The sequence below is a fragment of the Typopeltis vanoorti genome, chromosome 10 (genome assembly GCF_054136105.1).
Source record: "Typopeltis vanoorti isolate ZY-2024b chromosome 10, IOZ_Tvanoo_1.0, whole genome shotgun sequence".
In the NCBI taxonomy this organism is placed as follows: Eukaryota; Metazoa; Arthropoda; class Arachnida; order Uropygi; family Thelyphonidae; genus Typopeltis; species Typopeltis vanoorti.
The window spans coordinates 112,884,280-112,907,857 of record NC_143558.1 but is presented as its reverse complement, the minus strand read 5'-3'; the positions used below and the strand labels follow the sequence as shown (position 1 = coordinate 112,907,857).

Genomic DNA, 23,578 nt, shown 5'->3' with positions numbered 1-23,578 from the left:
TCATGCAGTACTTTGTTAAATGCTTTTCAACAATTCAACAGTTCTTTAGATTTTTTTTCATTTACATCAGTTTTACTAATATGCATGTAGCATTAAATCATCAGTATCATCAGCAAATCATTTTTATCAGTTTTATTAGTTTTACTAATATGCCTTCTGCCAATTAGCATCTAATATTATGCTGAATAAATCTTTTATAGCTTATAATATAAATCAGTCAAATATAGATTTGATGTTGAGCTCACAAGAATACTAGATTACACTCTCTGTTCTCTCAGCCCTCATAATATATTCTTAACATCTCATTAACTCAGACCATAGCCTTGTGCACATTTCTTATTCTACACATTTCCCTTACCTCAATCACTTGTGTCCTACGCTGCTACAGTGGTGTCAAGAATGTTTGATTTGTGGGACTTGCTCTTTTTTCTTTTCTTCTCTTTCTTTAGAGTAGAAGTGTAAAAACCTTATGGTTTGCACACTCCTAATTCAAGTACTTGATGTGATAGAGTTGCTGAAATGTTTATTAGTTGGTTTAAGGTCATTATCCTCTTTTCCATTCAGATTTACTGATTAACACATTCTGTCATTTCTACATGCTTTCATACTCAGCTGTTGTTTACTTTCATAACTGAAAAGCATTCAAGTAATCATATATTCATTCAGTTAAAAAATAAATTAAGTAATTATTAATTATATGAAGCGCCAAAGGCTTCAATTCGGCAACATTAACTTATTTAAGTTAAGGGATATTGCATCCCATATTGTTTCTTAACCGAATAAGAAACTCAGAGTTTCATGCCGAATATAGAAACTATATAAAGTTCGGCAATTCCAAGGGTAAGCAAATACCTGGAAAGCAGCACCTGATCCATTTAGGTAATGCAAACTGAGGCAACTCATAGAAAGGGTGGGGAAAGCTCTGATCACTATTCTTGGTATTTACCCATAATGTGAACTTAGCTCCTAGGTGGATCAGGTGCTGCTTTCCAGGTATTTGCTTACACTTGGAATCGCCGAACTTTATATAGTTTCTATATTCGGCATGAAACTCTTTGAGTTTCTTATTCGGCTAAGAAACAATATGGGATGCAATATCCCTTAACTTAAATAAATTAAGTAATAAAAAAATGAAAGTCTGACACCAAACATTAATCCCATTGTCTTCATCTTATCTTTAAAATAATGGGGAAACTCTAGTAGCAAGGCTTATACATTGGTTAGACATAGCTGGTAATTAGTTTATGGAATTAACAACGCATTTAAAGTTTTATAGAGGGGACAGCCATGGGTTCATCACTTTCCCCACCCTTGGCCAATTTCTTTATGGAGACATTTGAAGAGAAAGCCTTAAACTCCGCCCCACTATTTGGCTTTGTTATGTGGATGATGTGTTTGCTATTTGGCCACATGGCTCAGACACACTCCACTCCTTCCTAACACACTTAAACAACCAACACTCCAGAGTCCAGTTCACCTTAGAAAAAGAGGAAAACAACACCCTCCCCTTCCTAGACACTTTAATCACCCGTCAGCTTGATGGATCTTTGGTTTTCTCTGTTTACAGAAAACCCATCCATACTGGCAGATACATTCACCAGCAATCCCCCCCCCCCACAACAATATGGGGTTATAAAAACACTATATAACAGGGCAAAATTAATCTGCTCAGATGACAAGGCCCTGACTACTGAACTAAACCACATCCTCAACACTTTCTTAGCCAATGGCTGTAACCCCAAAAAAATCCAAAAAATACTAAAACCAGTAAACCACAATCCCCCCCCCCTCCACAATAAAGATTACACCAAGTTTATCACCATCCCCTACATCCAGGGCACCTCTGAGAAAATAACCAATATCCTCAAAAAATATGACCTTACTTCCTGTTACAGACCATATAAAAAGTTGGCCTCCCTTATCCGCTCTACCAAAGACCAACCACTCCCCCTAGACCTACCTGGTGTATACCAGGTCCCTTGCAGCTGCAAATTGTCCTACTTTGGCCAAACAGGCAGAACAACAAATATCAGGATTTCAGAACACAAAGACTACATCCGGTTTCACCAGTACAGCCGCTCTGGGCTGGCAGACCATGCCTTAGATACCCACCATAAAATTCGTTGGAAGAAAACAAAAATAATTCATCGCAGCAATTTTAAATACGAAAGATTATTCAAAGAATCTTCAGCAGCTCTAAAAAATGTTCCTAACCTCAACAAATTTGGGTGCATGAAACTACCCCAAATTTGGGAGACTTACATTATGAGAACTTCAGCCCAACTGCCAAGACTACCAAATTAGCCCGCAAGAGGGCACCATTAGGACTTTAGAAACAGTATTAGTTTCTTGCTTTCTTCCTCATTTGCTTTGTGTTAGTGCTTGCGTGCACATACCATATCTTTATGTTCCTGAAGATGGCAATATGACTTTTCCGAAATATAGAAGTTATTCATTAAAGTTACCTTTAATTAATATACTTTAAATGTGTTGTTAATTCCGTAAACTAATTACCAGCAATGGGGAAACTCATTAATATTCATTCACTACCTGGAGGCTCACAAGTTAATCAGCAATTACCTATATGGATTCTGCCACTCTGGATTCATAGCACAAGTTCCCTACACCCCCACCCCAAAAAACAGGTGTTCTAGGGTAACACCTGAGTATGTTTTCCCCGTGAAGCATTTCCAAAGAACTTCAGCAGTTTAAGAAGAATATTAACAGATTATTCTGCTCCTCACCCCTGCTGACACATAGCATTTATTTGTTACAGGCCCTTTTCGTGTGTGGTAGAAGTCTCTTCCTCTTCTTTTTCCTTGCCAATATCCCATCTCATATGGGGTTGGCTTTCCTAGTTCATAATAGCCAGGATATCCTATCCTGGGTGATCGATCTCCAACTGGGTGGGTTGGAGGTATTGTTTTTATAAGGGACATCCATGGTAAACATCCCCTCAGTTCCATATGCATGTAGGTTTCATGAAGAAGGTATTAATAAATGCTGAATTATATGTTAATGCAAAGAACAGTATGTCTTCACCACATGGGTTTATAGATTCATAACCTACAGAGTGAAGACATATGTTTTGCTTCAACATATAATTTAGCAATTATTAATGCCTTCTTCACAAAACCTACACATGTAGGTTTCATGAAGAAGGGAATGGAACCAAGGAAATGTGGTGGACCCCATTGAACATGGTTGTCCCTTTCAAAAAAAACCTTAACTACCCAGTTGGAGACATGGATGACAAGGAATGAATATCTTGGTGATTGCAGTGTCCCCATGTGAATGGGATAATTGCAAGGACAAAGAAGAAGAAGAGACCCCCCCCCCCCAGAAGGACTTATAGCAAATAAATGCCATATGTGGGCAGGGGCAGTCAGGAGCAGAATAATCTATTAATATTCTTCTTAAACTGCTGTAGTCCTTTGGAAATGCTTCACGGGGAAGACCTTTCCACAGAATTAAGGTGGATGAGACCATAGCACCAGTGTACAGGTAATATAACAGAGGTATATTACACAAAGTAAAGCATGCCCATCATCAGATACCTCAGATTCACTCACTCCCTTATTCACTACTGTGAGCCCTTGAGAAAATGGGAGTAATATAAAACAAAATTGTGGGAGTAAAATGTGCACTCTTTGGTAGGTTTCTCTCATCCTTTCAACATGTCTGTTGATATCACTGCCTATTTATTTTATCACATTTACTGATATAGACTGCAGGCAATAGGCAAGATCATTCCAGGTTGACTGATTTTCTAAGTTGCCGAACATAGGCAGAGGTAATGTTCATATATAGTTGCTCGTTGAGTGCTAATTTAACAATAATTATGTGATAACTTTTTTGAGTAACTTCCATAATACACTCCTAAAGTTCAGTGTTGATCACCACACCAACACTGTTGCAGTTTGCTACTTTGCAGTGTAGATGAGTTTGTATCCATTTTCAGTATTCTATGATTTAGACTGCTTCAGTTTAAAACTTCACTTAATTCAGCACCTTTTCTGGTCGTTGTGCCTACATTCCAGGTTGCTGTCTGCATTTTTATAATCTGTTGGTGGGCCAGATTGACTGCTCTGTCGTCACTTTAGAGGTATGCCATAGTATTTCTCTCATCTCTGTTGTTTCCATCGCTCAAGGGAAATAACCTAGAATTTTTATTCACTTATTTCATTGAACTTTTTCATGATCAGGAGTTTAATTACTAGCTTTAGTTTACAGCACTTGCTACCAGACACCAAGACCACCCTGCTCACTGAAGCTTAGGAATGCTGCTGTTGACTTGAGAGTTCTTCTTCCACAATCTTCTATCATCCTACCTAATGTAGCTGTTCTTTGCCAAAAAAAAAAATATATCCTAATGGTTCAGCAAAGATTGATTCGGGAAAAAAAGTGAAATAGAAAAGGTTGATCCCTAGCCCTCGAGTGAAAGAAAAGTAACGAGTAATATAACAGGGGGTATACTATGTGAAGTAAGGAATGGTTCAGCATCAGATACCTCAGGTTTGTTCATACTTACTAATGAACAAACTGAAAACCTTTAAGGATATGAGACTAAACTGAAAGAAAATGTGGGAGTAAACATTTATATATATATATATCTCCTAGCCTAAATTGTCCACATTTGAGAACAAGGTTGAATTTGTAGAAACGTGTGGAGTTTGAGAGTTTAAAGAACATTTCCACAAAATCTCATCTCAATTGGAATTATCATGCTGAGAAGAATCTTAAATGGGCGTTTCAGTTGAAAGTGAATTAGTAGATTTGATATAGAGGTAGCAGAGTTTTTTCTCCCAGACACTCAGGTCTTTCATCCCACATACAAGCACCAGTCAGAATGCATATGCAATTACAGACATAAAAATGCCTTCAGTAGGGGAGGAGCAAGTGACATTCTATGTAGATGGATGATTGAATTTTATAGACAGTGGGTTGTGTGGAGTGGAGTGCTCTTTTGCATAGAGTCTGTGGAGATGTCATGTCATTTTTTTTTTTTTTTTTGACAAATGACAGAGTGTTTACAAATATATAATTAAAATATTATTGTTGCATTTTTTTTTCACTACAAAGATTCATTACAAAATGCAAAATATTTTTAATATAAATAGTAATAATAATAATACAATAATCTGCTGTTTATCCAACTTTCAAAATGACAATCCTTCAATTAACTGACCATTGCATGTTAAACTGACTTCTGGTACAGCACCATATAATTGTTCTTCAGTTCTCTGACCCTTCCATTATCAGAACAGTGAATTGTTTTTTCGATGTGGTGGATTACTGTAATAATGCTGTAATTTACATTTTTTAATATTTATTTATAATACTGTATTACAGTAAGTGAAATCTTTTCATTATAATAATATTGGTTCTGGATAAAGTACACATACCAGCCACTGAATTAGAAAATTTTATGTAATAGTATGTTCAACCTCTTCCTCTTCAATTCCCTGCACATAGATTGGCAAGATATAGGTCTGGAACAGCCTTCATTAAATGTTTTGGTCAATTGTTGCACACATGAAGTTCTGTTTGTCCATACAAATCTTCCCAGATGATGGTGACCTCGTTCCTAACAGACTGTTTTAGGACAACAGTTATGCCTCTTAGCCATGTGAAATGGAATTCCATAAGAGTGATGGACTGCATTTGATGAATGGTTTTGGCATGAGTCATTTGAAAATGCTGCTGGGAGAGATTACTGACTGCCAAGAATGGATCTGAGCAAGTAAGAAGTGATGTGGACAAGCAGGAGTAAGTAAGAAGGGATTGATATAATGCATATGAATAGAGAAAGTGAGTAGCATAAGTATAGAGAGTGAGAGAACACATGAGCAAGACAGATAGGTAAACAGAGGGGGATGGAGAAATCAGAGTTGACAGGGGAACACAGCATGAGAAAAGTTGGTACCCAAAGAGGAAAGTGAAAGGGTGAGTAAACAAACAAACAAACAAAAAAGAATTGGGTTGCTGGGATTTAGGGGGAACAGTTGGGTTTGAAAAGGTAACATGGATGGGTGATGAGAAAGAGAGGAATGTCTCAAAGAAGGCATGGGGAAGTAGTCGCATCTAATCACTGAAATATGTTTTAGATTAGAAATGAATCGTTATGTTTGTATACAAATGCTAGAAGTATCAGAAGCAAGAGGAAGGAAACTGTTGCACTGATTGAGTTTGTTCACACAAAAATTGTTGGGATAAGAGTGAGACATGATTGGATGCGGATGATATCCTGACAGAAATAGAGATGGAGGGGGTGTGATATTTTTAGTGAAGATAGAAAAGAGACAAAAGGAGGAGGTGGAGTGCTGTTGATGATAGAGAAGAAGTTATGCTCATTGCAAAGGGGAAATAGCAGCAATGGTTTTGAAGTAGAATGGTGTGAGATAGCAGTGACCAGATTAGATGTGACTATAGACCTGGTAAGGTGGAAGGTAGTGACTATGAATTGTATAAGCAAATAGACAAAGGGTGATCATTGATGATTTTAATTATGGCAGTTTAGACTGGAATGGTGAGATAGCTCTTTTTCCAAAAACTCGAGAAAATGAATTTCTCAAGTTTTTGAGGGACAACTCCTTCAGGTAGAATGTAACACAGGGTATGCAAGGATTGAGGGAACCTTGAATTATAAATGAGGTGTCAAATCTCTCACTGGTTGGTGTGAGTAACCCCATGAAGTGATTACGTGAATGATTTCCAGTTATGTGAGGAAAGCATATATGCAGAACTGCAAGGCTGGTGATTATGAAAAGCCTAAGAGACAGTGTAGCTGTAGCATGGAATGAGGAGTTGAGTGGAAAGGATATCAATGGTACTTGAGTGCTGTTAAAGAACTGTCTGGTAGAAGCAGTGTCTAAATGTATTCAGAGGATGAGGGGGTTAAATAAGGTAGGTGTAAAATGGATGAATGCAGAGATTAAGAATGGTACAATGAAAGACGGCATTGTCAAGGCAACATAAGACGAGTGGGAATAATCAGTTCCACGAGGCATACAAAGCGCAGTCAAAGAGGGCGACTTGGTAAGGGTAGCAAAGATATAGTATGAGTATTTACCTCCATCTTTTCACTGGGTATCCACAGATGCTGTATGGTCACTCCGATGCTCGGTGATATGCCATACTGAACAGGACTACATGGCCTTGCCATTTACTCCTGTTCTATGCTTTTCTGGAGGCTTCAACTCTCTGAAGATCAGTCACTCCACACACACACACAATCCATCCATCCATCCATCTCATTGATGGTCTACCTCTTTTTCCAGGAACTTTATCTTCTATTACTTACTGTTTTTCTGCAATATCCTTAAGGAGCCTTAAAGTTCTACAGATCTTTTCTAACACCCATTCATTTGTACACCTTTCAGTATATGATAACCTCAGCAGCCTTCTGTAACACCACATCTCAAAAGCAGCTATTCTTTTCTTATCTGACTTCTTTAGGTTCCAAGTCTCACACATCCATAAGTCGCTGTTGGAAAAACAACTGAATCCAAAATCCTCAATTTTGTTCCATGGAGATATATCCATTCTTCTAGATTTTAGACAAGTCTCTGACTGTTGTTTTAGCCATTCCTAATCTTCTTCTGATGTCTTCTGAACAACAGTTCTTCACATTAATAATGAATCCCAGGTACTCAAACTTGCTGACTTCTTCAATTCTTTTTCCATTAAGGTACACTTGTTTCTCAAGCGCTTCCCAATTTGTATTTTCTTTGAGAACCATAATCTTTGTCTTGCGAGGATTGAGTTGAAGTCCTCTGTTATTACTGATCTTGTTAACTTTATCAAGAATTTGTCATAGTTTTTCCTTGTCATTACAGAGGAGTATGGTATCATCAGCATGCCGTACTCCTTTATCTAACACCTATCCTGATTCCTGTGTTTTGCTCATCCTGTGCTTCACACACATGATGTCCTTAGCATATATACAACAAATGAGGAGAAAGTAAACATCCTTGCCTAACTTCCTTTCCATCCTTAAGCCAATCATTTAATCCAATGCCTGTTCTTACTGTGGCTTCCTGTATGAGTTGGCTAGCAACCTGATGGTGTATTGAGGAAAACCCATTTTTTTCATTATTTCCCACATGTTCACATGCTGAACACAGTCCAAAGCTTTAGAGTAGTCTAAGAAACACATTACCAATTAGTACGTCCTTATCTAAAAAATAAAATAAAATAAAAAAAAAACAGGGAGTTCTTTCAATATGTAGTCAGCAGAGGGAAAAAAAAAAAAAGAATGATTATTGCAGGATGACACTGATTGAAATAAATGGTAAAAGGACAACTAATACAGAGGATATAGTTGAGATATTAAATGAGCAGTTCATTAAGGTATTTCCTTCTTGTGTAAATGTGATATAATGCAGAATCTGAGAGCAGTGGAAAGGGAGAAGGAGAGACTGACAATGATTAAACGAGAAGTATATGGGAAATTGAGCAAACATGATGTTAATAAGGCTGTGGGACTTGATGATATATACTTTGTGTTTTGAGGGAATGTGCCAGGGAGTTGACATCTGCCTTGGAATACTTGTTTCATATGAGTTACATTGGGTCAAGTTACAAAGGAGTGAAAAGAAGGCAAGATTGCACTGCTTCGTAAGGGAGGGGACAGAAGTTGGAGAGCTTCAGATTATATACCAGTCTCTGTGTCAGGTGTTGGGAAGGTTAACGAGAGCCAGGATTTAGAATTGGATTGACGTTGGTGGTATTTTCTTGGATGAACAGTGCAGATTTGCTAAAGGAAGGCCATGTTTTAGTGATAGCATTCTAATTTAACTATCAACTTATCATGTGACAATCTATCAAAAGCCTTTGTGAAATCTCTATTTCCCTTGTCCAATGCTTATTATAATAAGGTGATTAGGTGCATTGGTTGAGGGAGATGGATACATGGTAGTATACTTAGATTTTACAAAGGCTTTTGGTAAATTGCCCTATGATTAGTTGGGAAGAACTATGAGAAATAGAGTAGATTTTGTGGTTTTTACAAGAATTGAATAGACTGAGTGAATGGGCAGAAGAGTGGATTTTCCAGTTCAATGTTGCAGAGTGTAAGGTTTTGAAATTTAGAAAACAAAGATGAGATATAGAATATACACTTGATGGGGGATATGTTGGAGGAGGTGGAGAAAATAAGATAATTTGGGTGTGAATAGGAATCTAAAATTTAGAGGAAACATTGGTAAAATTGTGAGGACAATAGAACAGATTCTGTTAGTGTGGAGGATGCTGACTTTAGAAGTAAGGAGGTTCTGGTTCCATTGTATAGGATGCTGATTAGGTCACATATGGACTACCATGCACAAATTTGGTCACCTGGTTTTTCAAAGGGTCCATAGGTGATTGACTAAGGTGGTTTCTGATCTCTGGAATGTTGAGTATGAAGAAATGTTGAAAAGATGCAAATTTACAAAGTCTAATGAACAGGAGATGTATAAGTTGGCAAGGGAGATTCTTACCAGATTAACATTGAAGAGGTTTCATAGAATGGTGAGAGATGAGGGAGGGTTATGATGTATGATGGGGGAACTGCCCGTGATGAGTCTTTGACTCCATGGAGGTCTGAGAATAATAATAATGACATATTTTAAAGTGTTTTCACATATGCCTTGTATGTAAGTGCAAGTCTTCCAGTCTGTATAGCTTGTTTGATATTATCTGAGGTTTGCTTTGTTGGTGTTTTATGGTAGCTATTCTAGTTCATATCTGCATTAAGGTACGTTTTAAGGTATATTATCTCGGGCAGTGTATGTACTGGTTGTTTTATTGATGGGTGTGTGCCTTGTATTATAAGAGAGCAGATTGTAGATTGTTATGTACTTATGTCATTTGGCTGGTTCAGTTGGTTTCGGAATATCACTGATTTTGTTTGTTGGAGTTTAGGTTAATGGGGTTTATGGTGAACCAGCTGATGACCAGGTTGATGTCATATTTGACAGTGCATATTGGAAGATCTTGTCTTTCAGAGGTTTCTCATTAATGTCATGCATATAGATGTTAAGAAAAAGAGAGAGTGAGAATATCTCCATGTGTAATGCCACAGGTTACTAATATTTTTATACTGCAGGATGATCTGATGTATGTTGTTTCTTTTCTGTTTTAATGATCATTTCTAAACCATTTACAGAAGCTACCTATTCTAAATCCTTCCTGATTGGGGCAGTGTCTGCCTTAGTTATGGCACATCTTTTAATGCTGTTACCAGACCAACACTCAAATTCCGTGATCCCATCCATGACATACTATTTCAGGTAATCATTCCTTTGCAACAGTATAAATTCCACTTCCATCTTACCCCCCCCTCTCAAATGTACAGTATGTTCTCATAGTTGAAGTCTCCCATAATAAATGCTTGTGCTGCACTCATTGTGCTAATCTTCTGATGTATGGCATTCACTTCTTCCTGTGGATCTCCCTGGACCGTATCAATAATATATATGTTATTTGCCTCTATCTTGCACTAGATAACCTCAAATGAACCAGACTTAAAATTGTCTTTAACTTCTAATTTTGTTGTTTGAAGTTCTTCAGCTATTGTCAGCAATGCTCTACCTCCTGTTGTATTTCTCTATCTGCCCTTTGCATTCTGTCCCTGTAACTATATAATTTTCTGTTAGCCATGTGTCACTGATGCCTATAAATTTTGGCAAAGTCAATCTTACCAATATCAAAAACAAACTCCTTTCCTTTATTTCTGATACTTCTGGCATTCATGTACATGTATTTCAACATTACTTTGAAATGCATAGTTATTTAATATGTAATGACATTATCAGCCCATTCAGATTGGAAACCTGTGAAATTGCATTTGGCATTATATAATAATTTTTGTACACACGCTCATTTGTCTTAAGAGTAGCTGAACTCATAGTTGATTACATCCCTTCTAATATTTATAGTTTCCTTGATTTTGCTCTTCTAGCATCTTACTGAACAAAACTCTCTCCAAACATCTACCTCCAAAACCATTAAAATGCATTCCATCAGGTATATACAAGTCCTTTCTTCCTTCAGATTCACTCTTTACATCTATAAACTGCACATCATTCCTCTTGCACAATTTTTTCTTTGACTCATTAGCAATCATGGCTTTTCTCAATTAGATTCTGTCATACTGCAGCCACAGATTCATTATCTTAACTTTCTCACTCTTCTTTTTCCCTTCTATCAGCAAGTCCTTCATATCTCCTCTCATTGCATATTTCTTGTTTTTCAAATTATTCATGCTAGCCCAAACAATCAATTCAGTCAATATTAAAAGCTGTTTCATAATCAGTGCTGTATACGTTTGTCTCTTTGCCATATTTCCGTGGGGTGATTCTTCACCCCACTTCTTTATCATTGACTTTATCATCAACTGCATTACTACCAGTACACATTCCTCTGTTATTTCACACAGGAAAAATCATACTTTATCTCCCCTCACAATTGATAATACTCAGATCTCATTATTAGACCAAGTCTCTTCTTGGGGCAGGCTAATCCATCTTATCCATAGCTTTCCAATCTTCCAGACAAACTTGGTGGTCCTTTTCTCTTCTATCCAGATACTAACTGCTTCCAAATATCAAATCTGGCCTAACCTTCAAAGTCACTTAACACATTTGGAATGGTACACAAAATCCATCCTAAAAAATTTTAGATGCTATATAAAAGAAAAATAATTTGACTAATTGGTGAATGATCCTTCTCTCAGAACAAACTGTTTGCTTTTACTATGAAAGTCACTGTTCCAGTGAACTCAAATTCATTACCGCTCTACTTTCCTCCATTCCTGTAATAACATAAGCAACAATTGCTTAACACCCACCAAACTCATTTTTTTGTATCCTCTTTCATTCCATATACCTTTCTTTTGTAAATTTCTGTTTTCTTGAACAGCCTTCATGAAGTGTTTTTCAAGAATTACAACCAACAGCTATTCCAAAAGCAAAGTGATATCTTCTTTTTCTTCTAATCCCTATTTCTTATTTCATATTAGAAATATGTTATTCTAGAAATATTTTAAATAGAAACTTTTTTTTTTATTATTTTGACTAGTTTTGTGAAATACTTTGTTCCACTTCAAGAAATAACACAAATAAACTAAAAAAACTAGAAAGCAAGAAAAACAGTTATAGCAAAAAATATTTGAACTTGTTTAAACAATGGAAAGCATGCTTTCCATTGTTTAAAAATTACATTGGCTGCTGGTTCGTCGGTGTTGCTGTATACTAATGGTAGATATGAGTGTGTTGTGATGGATATAATTTTCCAATGTGTTATATAAGAAAATGTTAGTTATATTGAATTGTTAAAAGATGTCATAAACAAGTTAAGTATTGTTTATGAGAGATGTGTACATTGTGATAGATTTGTTTTGCTGAATTCACTTATAAAAAGGAACATAACTTGTATTATGTTCCATTGGATGGGTTTGTTTTATTTTGTGTTAAAATATTGAAAAACATCCTACTGTAATTATGACCTTTTTTCTTGACCACTAGTATTAATAAATTAAAGACTTAATTCGGTATGTTAATCAAGTAAATAATTGTTTAATATCCGACATGTTTCACTGACTAATATCTGTCAGCATTTTCAGGGATACACTGGTAAGCAATGGGAAGTAACAAAAACTAGGAAACTAACCGACAATTCTAAAAATTATATAAAGTTATCACTGTGCATGTCACAATACGCATGTTGCAAGTACAACGTTTTATTTGTTGAAATATTTATTGTAATTTTCATGAAAGTTCATTTCTTTTTGCTTAAATGAGCTAATTAGAGTTTTTCATATATCTGGTAGGATTAGGCCTTGATTCTTATTTAAATTACCTGTTGAACGGGCAACTGTAGCAGCTTCTTTGAATGTTCTGGAATGGTAGTTCTCTTCTATGTAGGGCATATGACTCATATCCCATTCAATATTATGGTTGGTAGAGGCGAAGTGGAAAGAAAGGCCTGAGATATCTTGTCTGTTATTCCTTACATAACCTATGTGTTCTTCCTTTCTTGTTTCAAAACTTCTAGATGTCTGTCCGATGTAATTGATACCGCATGAACAGGGTATGCTGTAAACTCCAGAGTATTTGTAGAAAGGATGTCTATCTTTCGGGGATCATAAACTTTTGAATGGTTTGAAGGTTACTCTGATATTATATGGTTTTTAGAAGAAGAGCTAATTTTTTAGATATGGTACTAACAAATGGAATTGTTATAGAGCTGATGTATTGGGTTTCATTTCGTTGTCTTTGTGGTATGTCATTAAAGAGAATCTTGTTCATGAGTCTTGTAGGTAGCCATTTAGGGATAGATCTCTGGATATTTTCATTAATTCTTCTTGTAAGTCGCCAGGGTCTGTGGTACACTGTATAGCTCTGTTTTTAAGTATATGGATAATGCTGAGTTTCTGGGATATGTGGTGAGGCGAGTCGAAATGGAGGTAGCATCCATGTTGGTAGGTTTTCTATATACCGACAGGTTGATGCTATTGTCAGTTTGTTTCTTAATAAGGATGTCTAGGAATGGAAGTTTATTATCTTTTTCTAGTTCCAATGTGAACTTGATAGTGTTGTGGAAGCAATTAATTTTGTTTAGATAATCCATTAATTCTTTTTTGTGATTCCAAATGATGAAGATGTCGTCAATATACCTAAACCATGTGGTTGGTTTAGGGGTAATTTGAGTTTCCAAATTTTCTAAGAATAGGTTGGCACAAGAAGGAGAGAGAGGGCTACCCATGGCTAATCCAGTAAGTTGTTTGCAGTAGGTTTTTTGCCATGTAAAATAATTCGAAGTTAAACAATGCTTGAACAAAAAACTAATAAAAAAAATTTTTTTTAATTGCTTCCACAATTAAAAAAAAATTAATTGCTTCCACAACACTATCAAGTTCACATTGGAACTAGAAAAAGATAATAAACTTCCATTTCTAGACATCCTTATTAAGAAACAAACTGACAATAGCGTCAACCTGTCGGTATATAGAAAACCTACCAACATGGACGCTACCTCCATTTCGACTCGCCTCACCACATATCCCAGAAACTCAGCATTATCCATATACTTAAAAAAAGAGCTATACAGTGTACCACAGACCCTGGCGACTTACAAGAAGAATTAATGAAAATATCCAGAGATCTATCCCTAAATGGCTACCCTACAAGACTCATGAACAAGATTCTCTTTAATGACATACCACAAAGACAACGAAATGAAACCCAATACATCAGCTCTATAACAATTCCATTTGTTAGTACCATATCTAAAAAATTAGCTCTTCTTCTAAAAACCATATAATATCAGAGTAACCTTCAAACCATTCAAAAGTTTATGATCCCCGAAAGATAGACATCCTTTCTACAAATACTCTGGAGTTTACAGCATACCCTGTTCATGCGGTATCAATTACATCAGACAGACATCTAGAAGTTTTGAAACAAGAAAGGAAGAACACATAGGTTATGTAAGGAATAACAGACAAGATATCTCAGGCCTTTCTTTCCACTTCACCTCTACCAACCATAATATTGAATGGGATATGAGTCATATGCCCTACATAGAAGAGAACTACCATTCCAGAACATTCAAAGAAGCTGCTACAGTTGCCCGTTCAACAGGTAATTTAAATAAGAATCAAGGCCTAATCCTACCAGATATATGAAAAACTCTAATTAGATCATTTAAGCAAAAAGAAATGAACTTTCATGAAAATTACAATAAATATTTAAACAAATAAACGTTGTACTTGCGACATGCGTATTGTATCATGCACAGTGATAACTTTATATAATTTTTAGAATTGTCGGTTAGTTTCCTAGTTTTTGTTACTCTCCATTGCTTACCAGTTTATCCCTGAAAATGCTGACAGATATTAGTCAGTGAAACATGTTGGATATTAAACAATTATTTACTTGACTAACATACCCAATCCTACTGTAATATTTTTTTATATAAATTGTTTTGTTTTTGTTTGTTTTTAAGCCTTTCAGGTATATAGTGAAAGAAAATGAACATAGTATGTATTTTAAGAAGTGTGACGGTGAACTTCCCAAAAGCACTCCACACAAAAAAAAGCAAACAATACACAGAATGTAAGAAGTTTTCTTTTTTTAATATTTTTTGAGTAAAAAATAAGTTGATTTATATTGAAATGTTCATTGAGGAGCCAGTTTGTTAGGCATCATAAAGTCAGACATTATGTATGGAATCACGTTGTGAATTTATGCATAGAATTTCCTTCCTTCCATGGCAGAATGTTTTATATCTGTTACAAGTCACATAAAGCAGGTAGGCAAAAATTGAGGGATAACTTGTATGCCCTTACAGGTCAGTGTAGTAATGTGCCAGCAGTGCAAACTAAATGACTTTGAGTATAATATGGTAGTCTGTGTTTGTCCATGATATAGCCTGCCATGATATTGCTACACAGTAGAATGACATTATTATGGAAATTGGCATCATTCTTGGGTTTTCACATGCACAAAAGTGTCTTGAGATACTGAGAGTGGTGCAACATCCAGCAACGGTTTCTCTGACTGGAGATAACTTGTTAATATGATAGGTTAAGGCAGAATGTTAGAGGAATTGTGCAGTCTAATAGATGGACTATAATAAGTTCAAGGACACAGGCTTTGCAAAAGAGTATATCAGAACACATATACGTGTTGCATGCACACACTTGTACAGTGTGTGTGTGTGTGTGTGTGTGTGTGTAGCAGTAGATGATTTCAGTGAGTGCTCTCAACTGAAAAATAGGCAGTTATTGTAATGGGCCCTTAAGGAGCGGAAAATGTTTGTCTGACTTTATGAAGAATCCTTGTTGTGGCTATTCCACACTGACAGTAGGGTTAATATATTCTGACAGCAGAATGGCAACACTCCTGTCTGATGGTCATGGTTTCATATGTTAAGAACTTTGATATCAGAGGAACAATACCTGAGTGCCAAAAGGTGTCACACCTCATTATTAAAATTCTCTGGATTAGAAATAATTCATGAAAGTTGTTTTCCACTTGGTTATGCTTCACGAGTAGCCCCAGTCCTGAAATTACTTGAGGCGCAAACTTTGTTTGCTTACACTTGGATAAAGGATTAAACCAGATTTATAATTCGTAGCATAACCAAGTGGGAAACAACTTCCATCAACTATCTCTAATCCAGAGAATTTTAATAATAAGGTGTGACACCTTTTGGCAACTCATATATGGAAATATGACTTCTGCATTACTTCCACCTTGGTATCACCACCTCTGGGTCTGGCTCCCACTGATGAGGAACAATACTGGTCTGGGTAGTGACCCTTCTCTTAATGCATAGCATTATACATGTCCACATTATGGGACATGTATAATGCTATGCATTATACATGTCCCATAATCTGTTTGCTTACACTTGGATAAATGATTAAACCAAATATATAATTCTATTAGTGTAATTTATTACCATTAGTGGGAATTGGATAATATGGTTTGCTGCTCAAGAGAACAAATAAGGAATTTTTTTACAAGCTGCTTCAAACTCTAATCCTTGCATAATGCAGTACTAACCCTTGGTTAGCCAGGCCAATATATTATTGATTGTTACAAAAAGAAAGACATTGCAAAGATAAGCGCTTAAAAACTGTAAGCATTTGATTTTGACCATGTTACTGTGGTTATTGGAACACACATATTGTCTACATAGTATGGCCAAAAGTAAAAAATTATAGGTAATATATATCAGTTGGTACATTATGTATGGGTATATATCAGAAAATGATTATGCATATCATGTAAACTTACTTCTAACACCATCCAGCTGTTTATTATTATTCTTGCACTTTTAACACGTTTATCCATAAAAGTCATCTCGTGAATCAAGCATATTATATTGATATCCTTTTTTTTTATTTTTATTTTAAATCTTTTATTTTCTTTTTAAAGAATGCATAATAAAATACTACATTGTATATATGATGATCAAAAATGAATTTGATATTGCAGAATAACCGAACATTGACTCTCACTATAGCAGACCTTTTGGAACTGCAGGAATGAGTTTATAAATTAAAGATACCAAGAAATTATATACTTGGTTTAATCTTTTTAAGCAAACAAAGTTTGCACCTGAAGTATTTTCAGGACTGGGACAACTTGTATATAGAAGCTAATGACTTCACATAACTTGCCTTATTATCCCATAATGCAAAGCACATATCATTAATTTATAGTATAACCAGGTGGAAAAACTTCCAACAACTATCTCTAATCCATAGTATTTTAATAATAAGGTGTAATGCCTTTTGGCTACTTGTATATGAAAGTATGACTTTTGCATTACTTCAACCTTAGTATCACCTCTTGGTCTGGCTCCCAGTGATGAGACCTCAATAAAGGTCAAAACCGGTCTGGATAGTGATCCTTCCCATAATGCATAGCATTATACATGTCCGTAAGGATATGTGTTTTGCATTATGGGATACTAAGGCAAGTAATGTGAAGTCATTAGTTTCTATATACGAGTTGCTCAGTTGTAAAATTACTTCATGCACAAACTTTGTTTGCTTACTCTTGGATAAAGGATTAAACCAAGAATATAATTTCTTGGCACCTTTAATTTATAGTATAACCAAGTGGAAAAATTTTCAACACAGCACATCAGATTGTACGGTTGTTGAAGAACACACTAACAACTAAGGATAGAGATGTTATTGTTTCCCTATATATGTCTTTAATAAGGCCATATCTGAACCTCTGTGCCCATATCTGCACTCCCGGTGATGAAGAAGTTATTATTAAAACACTTAAGGAATAGAACAATGTAGTTAAGGATATAAATTAAATTAAACTTTAATAAATATTTTCCGATATTTCGGCAACGTCACGTTGCCATTTTCTAAAGGAACTTACAAAAAAGTTATGTGCACGTAGGCACTACAACACAGAAACTGGGAATGAAGAGATTAAGCTATTGTTCTCCTAACAGTCCTGATGGTGCCCTCTAGTAGGCTAAGTAGGTGTTCTTGGCCGTTGGGCTGAAGGCCTGCAGATGTAGGCCTCCCAAATTTGGGGCAGTCGCATACAACCAAATTTGTTGAAGTTTGGAGAATTTCTTAGGGCTGAGGCTGATTCCATAAAGAGTTTCAAATTTGTATTTGCTACGGTGTATCACTGTAGCTTTCTTCCACCGTATTCTGTGGCGTGTATCCAGAGCATGGTCCGCAAGCCCAGAATGACTGTATTTGTGAAAACGGATGTAGTCCTTGTGTTCCGAAATTCTGATATTCGCTGTCCTGCCTGTTTGGCCAAAGTAAGACAGTTTACAACTGCAAGGGACCTGGTAAACACCAGGTAGGTCTAGGGGAAGTGGTTGCTCTTTAGTGGAGCAGATAAGGGATGCCAATTTTCTGTAAGGTTTGTAACAGGAGGTCAAGTCATGTTTTTTTAAGATTTTGGTAATCTTTTCCGAGGTGCCTCGGATGTAGGGAATGGTGATGGATTTAGAGTAATCCTTGTTGTGGGGGGGGGGGGGGATCTGTGGTTTGTAGGTTCTAATATTTTTTGGATTTTTTTTGGGGGGGTAGCCATTGGCTGAGAAAGTGTTGAGGATGTGATTTAGTTCAGTGTTTAGGGCCAAGTCATTTGAACAGATTAGTTTAGCCCTGTTGTATAGTGTTTTCACTACTCCATATTGTTGTGAGGGGGGGGGATTGTTGGTGAATGTATCTGCCTGTATGGGTGGGTTTTCTGTAAACTGAGAAAACCATCCATTAGGCTGGCGGGTGACTAGTGTGTCTAGGAAAGGGAGGCTGTTGTTTTCCTCTTTTTCCAGAGTGAATTTGATTCTGGGGTGTTGGTTGTTTAAGTGTGTTAAGAAGGAGAGAAGTGTTTCAGAGCCATGTGGCCAAATAGCGAACACATCATCAACATAGCGAAGCCATATGGTTGGTTTTTGTGGGGCAGAGGCTAAGGCTTTTTCTTCAAAGGTCTCCATAAAGAAATTGGCCAAGAGTGGGGAGAGTGGTGAACCCATGGCTGTCCCCTCTATTTGTTTGTAGAATTTTCTCTGCCAAACGAAATAGCCTGAGTTCATTGTGAACTGAAATAAGGCTGAGATATCGGGAGAAAATTTAGCTTGGATTAGCTCTAAAGTTTCCTTGAGTGGGACATTTGTAAATAAAGAGGACACATCAAAGCTGACCATTATGTCAGTATGTTGGAGTGTAAGGTTTTCTAAGCTGTCTTTGAAATGGGCTGAGTTTTTTATGTGTGATGGTGTGTTGCCAGTATAGTGTGTGAGCTCTTTGGCCAAATGTTTAGCTAATTTGTATGTGGGGGAATCAATGCCATCCACTATGGGACGTAATGGCACATTTTCTTTGTGTATTTTTGGGAGTCCATAAATGAAGAAGTTGTGGAGAGGATTCGAAGGCGAGTAAATAGATTCACACTCTGTGGGGTTCAAAAATAGACAAAAAAGAGGAAACATGATAGAAGCATTTAAGTTATTAAAGGTGTTTTATAGGATTGAGCGAAGACTTTTTTTCAATATATGACAAGAAGAGAGAGAGCCATGGTCATCAGTGGAAGTTGTATAAGAATGTGGTTAGCAGAACTAGGTTTTTTTTGCTTCTGGATGATGAACGGATTGCCAGAAGTGGTTGTGAGTGCTTCATCAGCGAATGAGTGTAAGGTAAAGTATTATAGGTATTGTGCGATTAAATGGATCTCCCACGTTGAATCTTCATGACTTGACCTGTGTAATAATAATAATAATAGTAATTTTATTGCATGGCTCATTAAGCTTAAGATTTGTCTGTATTGTCTAGATTTAATATCTTTCATTCATTCATAGTTTGTTCTATTTTGAGTTTTCTTGGGATAGTTAGGCAACATCTTTAACAGTCTCCTTGAAACTTTTCCATTCTTTTTATGTTTTCAGTTTATTATCAATTTCTATTTCATGTTGTAAATGAAACCCTCTAATGTGTTTGCAGCAATCTTGAATATTTGTTGTATACTCATTTTTAACTTTTAACTTAATTTTTAATTAATTAAACTTCATTAAAATTAATTTCATTAATTTTCTTAAAGTAATAACTTCATTAATTTTAACTATTAATTTTGTAAAGTCATTCATTACATAACTGAAATTCAAATGAGGTTCTTTATTTCTACTCTGAATTTATTTTCATCTTACTTTTAATTTTGGAACATCTGGAATGTAGTCTGAGTCTTTTTCTTCTCCTGAGTATGTTTTTGAATGCACAATACCATTTTGAAATTTTTTTCTGATCATTATATAGTCAGTATGGTTTCTGGTTTTACCATCTCAGCCTTCCCAGTATATTGTTGTCTTTTTGATTGTTGAAAGAAGGTATAAACTCGATAAACCTTACACCTCTATCATTCATATCACACAGTCCAAAGTTACCACTGGGTATACTCCTTTTCCTGTGGATCTAGCTTTTACATTTCGGTTTCTCATAACAATCAATGTATTATCTTTCTTCATTTGTTTTATTACCTTTTCCTCCTCATAAAATTTTTAGCCTCTTCATCACAATGGCTGTCAGTAGGAGCATATACCTGGAAGATACCAGTGCCAAAAGATTTTCCTGCAAGTTTGATTAGTATGATTCTGCCACTTACAGGCTATGATTCACGAATACTTTTGGACAATCCTTTTTTCATCATGCCCCAACACCTCTTGTGTATTCTTCGCTTCCAGAATAGATAAAGTTACAAAGTCATTCCTTTCATTTTCCTTTCCATCTTGTCTCACAAACTCCCATTATGTCTGTCTTCATATTTAGCATCTCTTCCATTAAATTGTTAAATTTACCAATTTGGTATAATGTTCTGATATTTCTATTAGCTATTTGTAAGAGCCAATTTGTGGTTTTCAGATGAACTTCATCCACCTATGACTGTCCCTTGATGGCTTTGGGACATTATTCTAAGCCATGTTGTTGGAGTTCACTCTGCAGTTTCCATTTTTAGCATCTTCTACGCTGTAGTTATATACAGCAGAGTCTGCTGCAGGGGAGGGCCCAGTTCTTCTGTATGATTGAACTCCTTCAACCTGAGATCCATAATGTGCAGTAGAAAGATGAGATAGTGAGGCTCTAATTAATCTTTTCCATCTTACAGTAATACAGCCATTATAATAATTTTGATCATGTATGTCAGTTTCTGGAAATGAGCCTTTCTGACATTATATGGCTTCAGCTTTAAGGCCAGTACTGATAAGAGTACTTCTTTCCATCAGGATTTCATCACTGCCCAAGTTAGGTAGATGTTCAGGGTTTCTACAAGGCCTTCATTGCTACCATAGCAGCCCAAAAAGCCCCACCATACTTCATCTTTACAGGCATTACATGTATACTATCTACAGTGACATAGTCAATAAGACTTGTGTTATTTCTTTTGTATTTTCTTCATGTGAATTTGTTTTGTGTCAGAAAAGTAATGACTAGTCTGTGCCCTGAATGGAAATCTAAGTGATATTACTTATTATTAGCCTTGTCTTTTTCTCTAGATCAGGGGTTCCCAACCTTTTTGTTTCCTAGAGACATTCTAAACTACCGATAGGGCGACGGGCACCATCTATTTTTTCAAGCAATTTTTTTGAATTCTTTTGTTAAATGAATACATACGAAGGTTACATTATAATCAAATGTTTTATTACTTAAAAGTTTACATTATATAAAAATTTAAATATATATATGTAAGTTAGTGTGATCTTTGGCATTGCATTTCATTGGCCAGTGCTTCATAATTAGGAGAATATGATGATGTTCCAGTTCTTAAACTGGAATGAACAACTTCGAATGCGCATCTACTTTACATTGTATGCGTTTAATACTTGTCATGTGTCATTAACGCATGTGTCATATAGCATGCCATGAATTGTTGCGTGATTATTTCAAACTATACGGCACATGGTTGAACAGCGGCGGCCACACACAAATTGGTCGACGGGCACCATGGTGCCCGCGGGCATAGGGTTGGGAACCCCTGCTCTAGATATTTCCAAATTTCTGAATGTTTGATATTAATTTCCTACTCTGCTATTTTATATATCTAACAAGGTCCAGATTTTCCTTTATTTATTATTATTTTTTTATGTCGGCAACCTGCTCTAATAACTTGAAAATTCCTCCACTACTTAGTATAATTTTCTCGAAGAATATAGGCACAAATGAGTTTCTTTGTCGAATTCTCCATTTTGAAATGTGCTCATATCATTCTACTTGACATCTCTTGCTAATCAATCATTATCTTGTTTAGTGCTGAATGCTATACTTACTATGATCACTATAGCTACAATGTAGCGTATTTATTGTTAACAGAATCTCACCTGTTTTTAGTCTTCTTTGTCTCGGTAATGCCACTTTGGTTTATGTGGTACTTCTTTAGTTTTTCTTCCTGTTTGACTACCTTTCCTACAATAACTTGTATATCGATGTTGTTTATTTTTTAACTGTATATATGAGAACACAGAAAAATAAGTAAATAATTTATTTTTCTATGTTCTAATATATACCATTAAAAAATAAACAACATGTATGACGAACACATAAGTCTGTTCACACGTTTGTATATTGATGGTACCTATCTTCAGTTCTGCTGAGTTTGTTTTATTAGCTGATTTTCTGTTTATTCCAATTCCCCAGAAGGGGCTTTTTTTTTTTTTTTTTTTGGATGTCCCTGACAATATGAAATTGATCATGTATCATCATTTTGTTTTAGTTTAAGACAATATAGAATACATGTTAGTTGGCTAAGTACTCAAATTAACAAGAAAAGATCAACAGGAAGACCCGAAACACAATGGATGAATGTGGTAATGAGAGACTTAAGACAGCTGGATGAACAATTTACACCAGATGAGCTTATGACAGACGAATTCTAGTAGCAAGGCTTATACGTTGGTCATCATAACTGGTAATTAGCTTACGGAATTAACAATGCATATAAAGGATATTAATTAAAGGCAACTTTAATGAATAACTTCAATATTTCGGCAACGTCATGTTGCCATCTTCAGGAACATAAAAATATGGTATGTGCACGCAGGCACTAACAAAAGCAAATGAGGAAGAAGGCAAGAAACTCATATTGTTCCTAAAGTCCTAATGGTGCCCTCTGGTGGGCTAATTGGGTTGTCTTGGTCGTTGGGCTGAAGTTCTCATAATGTAAGTCTCCCAAATTTGGGGTAGTTTCATGCACCCAAATTTGTTGAGATTTGGAACGTTTTTTAGAGCTGCTGATGATTCCTTGAATAATCTTTCTTACTTGAACTTGCTGCAGAGTATTATTTTAGTTTTCTTCCAACGAATTCTATGGCGGATATTTAAGGCATGGTCTGTCAGCCCAGAGTGGCTGTACTGGTGAAACCGGATGTAGTCGTTGTGTTCTAAAATCCTGATATTTGCTGTCCTGCCAGTTTGGCCAAAGAAGGACAATTTGCAGCTGCAAGGGACTTGATATATACCAGGTAGGCCTAGGGCAGCGATGGAGAACCTATGAAACATGTGTCAGCACTGACACACTTTGGATGTTGAAAGATATTGGTATTCTGATGA

At 36.0% G+C, this 23,578-nt stretch overlaps 1 protein-coding gene across 2 annotated transcripts in view; it reads left to right on the top strand.

Annotated features, from left to right (window-relative positions):
• The window catches only part of LOC150102709 (uncharacterized), a 343,878-nt gene that overhangs the window by 151,124 nt on the left and 169,176 nt on the right, over nt 1-23,578 (top strand). For both annotated transcript variants that reach the window (XM_090399309.1, XM_090399308.1), the window contains exon 7: nt 14,992-15,101. In XM_090399309.1, coding sequence (XP_090255435.1) covers nt 14,992-15,101 — 110 coding nt within the window. The remainder of the gene's footprint in view (nt 1-14,991; nt 15,102-23,578) is intronic.